The sequence below is a fragment of the Penaeus japonicus genome, unplaced genomic scaffold (assembly GCF_977035675.1).
Source record: "Penaeus japonicus unplaced genomic scaffold, GWHDUDI00000001_assembly GWHDUDI00000013, whole genome shotgun sequence".
In the NCBI taxonomy this organism is placed as follows: Eukaryota; Metazoa; Arthropoda; class Malacostraca; order Decapoda; family Penaeidae; genus Penaeus; species Penaeus japonicus.
In genome coordinates this window covers 14,824,163-14,831,662 of record NW_028234415.1, presented here as the reverse complement: position 1 = coordinate 14,831,662, position 7,500 = coordinate 14,824,163, and the positions used below count along the sequence as shown (strand labels likewise).

At 35.8% G+C, this 7,500-nt stretch overlaps 1 protein-coding gene across 2 annotated transcripts in view; it reads left to right on the top strand.

Annotated features, from left to right (window-relative positions):
- The first annotated feature begins 2,406 nt into the window (after window positions 1–2,406).
- Window positions 2,407–7,500, top strand: part of LOC122251642 (UV-stimulated scaffold protein A) — a 5,804-nt gene continuing 710 nt past the window's right edge. Inside the window, exons 1-2 of one of the 2 annotated variants that reach the window (XM_043013698.2) lie at window positions 2,407–2,560; window positions 5,720–7,500. The exon at window positions 5,720–7,500 is cut by the window's right edge and continues 710 nt beyond it. In XM_043013698.2, coding sequence (XP_042869632.2) covers window positions 5,738–7,500 — 1,763 coding nt within the window. In that variant the 5' untranslated portion in view covers window positions 2,407–2,560; window positions 5,720–5,737. Of the gene's footprint in view, window positions 2,566–5,719 lie in introns of both variants that reach the window. The other variant, XM_043013699.2, reaches the window with a different exon arrangement.

Sequence of the window (7,500 nt, the reverse complement as noted above, 5' to 3'; positions counted from 1 at the left end):
TTCAACAAACCTAGAAGCCTAGATCCTAATATTCCACAATCTTCGCCTCCAATTTTCCGAAAATCTTTTGGCCCCGCGGATCGAACGCGCGTCAACTGCTTCGCTTCACAACAACAAAGTCAACCGACCTCCTGTATCCAACTTTTCTTTCTTACACTCGCCATTTTCTTTCACTGTGTGTGATGGTTGTGTGTACACTGTTTCATTAATAGAAGTTAGGAAAGTGTCCTTGTAGGCTTGTCATTTTTTTGTGTGTTTTTGCGGCACGATTTCTTAATCAATGTAGGGCATGCGTTCACGACATGAGTCATTTCCTTACGTTAAATGGGTAGTATTGCTTTTAGGGATTGTCCATGATCGCGTCGTTGTTATTAATGTTGCTTTTATCATTATCATTAGGTTTATCCTTATCATTATTATCATCCTTATTAGCATTATCCTTATTGTTATTATTATTATTGTTATTATCATTATTGTTGCGATTTCTATCATTAATATAATTTTATTGTTATTATTATTACCATCATTATTATTATCATCATCATCTTTGTTGTAACTGTCATCATTACTAGTGGTTTCATAATCATTTCCATTACCACTATTATTATGATTATTGTCATATCATTATCAGTATTATATCATTACCATCATCAATATTAAAGATGCTATTATTACTGCTCTTATTTTATTATCATTGTCAATGAAATTATCATCATCATAATCATCATTATCCTTGTTATTAACATTATATTATTATTGTTGTTATTGTTTCGTTATTTTCATCATTATTATTATTGCAATGGCCTTTACAGTTATCATAGTTCTTACCATTGTTCTTATCTTTTGTTACACTTGTTGAGAGTTTGTTGATGTCATCACCATTAGTAATATAATTAAGATGATTAAGCATTAATATTATCATATCTTTTATTACTTAATCACTAATTAATTGATTCTGGTTTGTTAATATGCGTGGTAATTTATGGTCATTGATTAATCTTTCTTTCTATATACTCAGTCATGTTATTTATTTTTCTATTGGCTCGCTTTCTTCATCTATATCATTTTATTTATGTTGATGATTTTATTTGCTTGTCTGTTTATCTGCTACCCTCATCTCATTTACTTATTTACTCATAATCACGATTATATTTGCCTATTTATTCATCATTACCATTATCACCTATTTACTCACTTCACTTCTCATATTTCTCTATCTATTCCACCATGATCATCTAACATTCTCATTCATTAATCACTATCATCTTATCCTTCTACCATCATTACCTCGTTTGCTTACATATTAATTTATCATTACTATACTTTCATTACAGAGGTGAATGCACTGCGCGTGTCATGCACAGCCTCCCATGCACCCAACAACAACCACATTCACACCTTTATTGCGTAACCCCCTGCTTACGTGCGTGCGTCCGAATATGGAAGAGTTTGTATGTTGCGTTGTGTTGTTACCGTTAGCTTTGCTATGTCGTTGTGTTGTTTGCAATGGCGGGTTAGTTGCATGTGTTTTTTTTTTTATTGTGTGTGTGTTTGTTGTTTAGTTTTTGATGGTTATGGTATGGAGTTACCTTTTTTTTAGGACAGCTATGTGTAATACCTCTTGTGTGTTATCTATCTGATAGTCTGTCTCTTTATCTATTTATCTGTTTTTTTTTGTATATATATATATACATACATAAATTATATATATATATATATATATATATATATATATATATATATGTATATATATATATATATATATATGTGTGTGTGTGTGTGTGTGTGTGTGTGTGTGTGTGTGTGTGTGTGTGTGTGTGTGTGTGTGTGGTTGTATGTATATATATATACATGCATATATATATATATATATATATATATATATATATATATATATATATATATATGTATGTATGTGTATGTGTGTGTGTGTATGTATGTATGTATGTGTATATATACAAACAAATACACACACACACACACACACACACACACACACACACACACACACACACACACACACACACACACACACTATTTCCCTATACATTTTCACAGAAATAAGTATATGAATTGTTAATGAAAAGGTGTGATAAATGTGTTTTCAATGAAAGGAAACGAAAACCTTAGTTGCAAAAGTTACACAACATTACGAAGTCTCTCAGATTTGGAACGATTTGTGGGACAGTACAACAACAGTTCTCTCAAATGTTCGGATAAACATTAGATATCTAACTTGAAGAATGCTGTATGAAATAATTGAATCTCATTGTGACTTTGATTTATAATTTAACCACTTGATATACTATTGATTACTATTGATTAAAGCGATCTTTGTCTTTTTTCCACTGACAATTTTCCAAATAAAAAGAACTCCAAAGTCAAAGCCAGCGCGGCCGATCGAACAAAGCGACCTGAGTGTAAACAAACGGTAAACAAGAAAGTCTCGATTCGCCTCTTGGTGAGCGTGACGTCTGTCTGAAATGGTCAAAATAAGTGCCGATTGCTGGTTGATATTATTCTGAAAGGTGTTCCATTCATCTATGTAGGAAATATATAGGTGAGGTATGATTCGAGTAGTCTTTAATGCGGTGAGGTTCGAGGTTTCTTTGAATTGCTTTAACTTTTTTGGTTTTGATAGTCGGTTCTGATTCCGGTATAGAACAGCATCAAGCAATGTAAAGCTCTTAGCTCTTCATACTCTGGAAAACGTTAATTGATTCCCTCAAGCATATCCTGACAAGGTAGGCTTGGTCTGTTGATAAATCACAAGTGTGGTTTAGCTGTGTCTGCAAATCTGTATTAGCCCCTGTCTAATGCTTTAGAAATCTGATGTAATAAATCACTCAATCTCAGCAAAACTAACAAATTTTCTACTAGGACAATTTTGGGGCATTGCTTTAAAACAGAGTTAGTGGAATGTAATTAACCAAATATGGACAGGCCTATGTAATTGAGGGTATTTATAACAACAAAGACTCAAGCTTTGCCCCACAACCAGTTTTTCTGCCCAATTCCTGCTTATTTATATATTAGAGAACTGAAAATCTCATCATTTTTTAGTTTCATGTTGTAAGACTTGGTGGGTACGGCTATGGCATTGTTTAGACAAATAATTCCTATATTTTAGTCTATCAGTGTCCATAAAGGAGGAATATATGCTACCACAAATTTATGGAAAAGGTGCGGAGTTTGACAAAACATTTTCTTTATTGTAACAAATAAAAACAATATATTTACAACTATATACACTCCTCTTGCCACTCAGCAAAGTAGCCAAACTGGCAGTACCACTTTACATGCCTCACATGTGATCCAAGTCACTCGTGGCATCAACGTGTCGCCCTCATCCACAATGGGTAAAAGACAAACATTTCATCTTTTCAAATAGGGCTGCTACATATGAAGGCTGTAAGCTTTTATGATACAAGGGAAGGCAACCACCCTGTGGCTCAGAAGAGGCAGTTCCCTCTTATCTAGACATGCACATATGCTAGTTTAGGTTATCTTATGTTGCATTAAGATGTTTTGGTGACAACTTGATTTTCATGATGTTATTTATTATGTATGGAATGAAACTGATGGCTATTTCTGTTGGAAATGGGCTCCTCTTAGGTACCCCCTTGTTAGTTTTGTATAATATATCTCTAGTATTATGCAATTTCCCTAATATGGTCATAGAAGAAGAGTTTGTAGTTTTGATACAATAGAGTGACATATCATACCAGAGCATTACATCCTGGGACCTATACCAATTTGCTACTGCATTTTATTAGAATATACATGATAGAGGTTTATTAACCCCTTCAACACGAGGACGCGTATTCTGCGTCCTCGCAGCGCTCGCGTCAAACCCGAGGACGCGCATACTGCGTCATGGCTGAGTTCTGGTGGAATTGAGTTTTCTTTCTTCCGGATACTGTACGAGATCTTTCAGAATAGAGGTCGAATATGATACGATGTATTACTTGACTTTCATTATTATAACATAAGAGTGGGATTCACTTATACCAGGGGAGGCATTCATGGGCCCTGCTAGCAATCATTTTATTATTTATTTATGGAACATTATGTAAAAATATAAAACTTATTATGATTAGTTTACCATACTATTTCAATCGTTTTCTTTGGTCATCTGAGTGAGGCCTCCCACCAAGGTCACTCTTTCCATCTTCCTCCCAACCCATGTAAATATCTTGTCACATGCATATGGGGGAAGAGGTTAACTATGCATATTTTGATATATAACACATGATGATGATGTTGAGGTTTTGGCTTAAAACTTGTCATATTCAGTAGCGACGTTTAAAATTTGGTGCGCACCGGCAGCTTGGATACGGCGTGAGGGGCATTTTCTACTGCCCGTAGTGAAGGGGTTAACCAATGATAGATATAAAACACAGTGGCCATAGCATCTTCAGTGCTTATATGCTTATATCTATGGCCTTTACTGGGTTATTACAGACTTATCTTTTTCCTTTGTAGATTATTTTTTATACCCAGTGGTGCAGTTATGTTCTTTATAACTGTTACATGAGTTTTTCTGTATCTGCACAGTCCTAATTTTAATCACGACCAGTATAAGCAAGCAAAGTTTTCCTACGTGTATTTTCCATGATTGAGCTTAAACTCATTCCTTATATGAGTATAAATTGTCAGGGAGGTTGACAAGCTATGTGTGGCCAGAATATACTTTGTGGAGGCTTGTTTGCCTTTACTGGAGTGCAAACTGCAGGGGCAATGGCATTGCTGGATTTTATTACATAAATTTAGATTGGTGGATTTTGGAAAGTTATTATGGCCAAATGTTAATCTCTGCATATTATTCATAATGCCTTATGGTGTTGTCTTATGTCTTCTTTTATGCCAGTATTTTAAATTATTCTATCCAACCATTTGTTTAAAAAATGAATAGTTTCCCCTTAATACACAAGTTATGAATTCAGGGCATCAATTATTTTATCTTAAGCACTAACAGTTCAGATTGTATTGGCTGTTAAAAAGTGATTTCTTCTGTTAGAAATTCACATGCAAAACATACACTTGAACAAACCCATATCTTGTGGAGACTTACTTTTAAAAATAGAGGTAACTGTAATCAGGTTTTAGTTGAAGATATCTTTGCCATTTACAATATCATATCCTTATTCTTACAGTTGTTATTGTTCTTTTTATTATTATTATTATTATTATTATTATTATTGCTATTATTGTTGTTGTTATTATCATTATTATCACACATGTTATTATTCTCAGTAATTGGTACAACTGATCTGATATCAAAAGGATAAAAAAGTGTAAAAAGAAAAGGAGGCTTGGAAGTACTAATAGCTGTTTGTTTATCATGTTAATCCATATTTCCATATTCATCCATATTTATGTATTCATATTTGTTTTTTATTTTATTATTATTTTTTAAAATTTATTTCTGTGTGCGTGTGCGTGCGCGTGCGTGTGTGTGTGTGTGTGTGTGTGATATTAAGTATTATAAACTACATTGCCTATTTCTTAATCAAAATGATTGTATTATTGGGTATTAATCCCAGTCTTTCATGTTAGTATAAATTGATTTTACTCAGAATATTTTTTTTCTGTTTTTGAGAATAAAATGTGTATTTAAGTAATTTAAATGCTATGATTATAATTTTCTTAAATAGACAATTGAGATTTTTCTAAGTTAAATATTATTGTGTAATTGATAAAATTTTCTCTTCAACAGCTTTTATTGCAGCTGAAGATGTTTCCAGACAGGAATGAAGATCAGCATGCATATCAGCTGAGGAAGGCAGTTGAGGAGTTAACGCTGTCTGGCAAAGACAAGTTGGATGAGCAAGCTCTCAAGAAGGTGAAGAAGATATGCAAGCGCTCTGACTTCTATGTCATAGAGTTATACAAACTGCTCAACAAACACCTGAAGAAGAACCATGCAGAGATACGATACAGTGCCTTCCAGATATGCGACGAGATCTTTCGGAGATCTCATTGCTTCCGGGAACTGCTGCTCAAGGATTTTAAGACATTTGCTGACCTTACCCTTGGCCTGGATTCCAAGAAGCCGTTGCCCAAACCAATAGCTGCAGCGCAAAAGCTCAAGCAAAAGTGTGTCGAGACGATTCAGCAATGGTATGACTCCTATTCCCATGGTTACAAGACCCTAAAATTAGGCTATGTATATTTAAGAGACTGTAAAAAGGTGGATTTTGCTGAACTTACAGCTAGAACGGAGAGTGAGCGCCAAGCAGCAGAAGAAGAAAGAAGGAGACTGGAGGAAGTAAAAAGGAAGAAAATTGAGAAGATTACAAATGAAATGGAAAACACCACCTCTGAGATAAAAGACAGCATAACTGAATTCCAAAACTGCTTTCGTTTACTCATACCAGACCTTCACGACTTCTTCATACCCTTAGACGACCAAGAGGGACAAGAACCTGGTGGATTCTTTTTTGAGGAAGACACTGAAAGCCCCCAAGATGGTGGCTTTATTCCAGAAGAGAGTACAGCAGAGAAAGAGCTTCAGTACGGGTCAGATTTCATGCGAGGACATGGGATCATGAAAGGGACAAGTGTACAGATCAACCTAGGTGATGTGAGGAAAGTCCAAGAAACTCGAGACAATGAGATTGTGATACAGAATTTGAAAGAGAATGTCAGAATCCTCAAGACAAATTATGTTCCTCTGGTAAAGAGATGGGAACAAACAATGAGGCCTTACAGTGAAGGGAACGGGGCACTCATTAAACGCATCCTCGATATAAAAAATGTAGTCGAGGGATCAGTCAGAAAGTTTGAATCTGTCCAGATCATACCAAAGAAATTAGAAAAACAAGCCAGTAATGATGACTTTGAGAGTGACAGTGATGATGATTTTATAGAAGTTCCTTTTGATGATCCTCGTGTGATCAGTGCTGCAGCATCCGAGGCAGCTCTCCTGGGCATCAGTGGATCTTCTTTTCAGTCAGATGGCCAACACTCAGCTGACCCAAACAATCAACCATCAACTTCTGGTGTGAATTTCGATAAAGAAATAACTCTTAAGCAGTCATCCAAAAAGGGGGGTAATAAGAAAGCAGATGCAAGATGTCCTGATGACTACCTCAGCAATGGAGCTGCAAAGCCTCAACGTCACCACAATCCACTAGCAGGGCTGAGCCAGGTGTGGACAGCAACTCCAGATCTTCATGAGCAAGATGAAATGGACACTACAGGTGGCATCTTAGGCATTGCAACACAGCGTGTCAACTATGAACGCACTTTTGAACCTGTAAAGTGGGAATGTAGAGCACCACTTGCAACAGGACGCCTTTGTCCTCGAAAAGATCGAGAAAGGTGTCCTTTGCACGGGCCAATTGTACCGAGAGATGAAATAGGGCAGCCAGTGCGTCCCGAAGATGTCGCCAGGGAACGTGCCGCAAAGGAAAAGTATGAGCAAGAAAACCCAGCCTGGCAAGACCCTCAACTGCTTGCTGAGATAAAGGCTGCCACAGGCGTTGACTTGAAAGT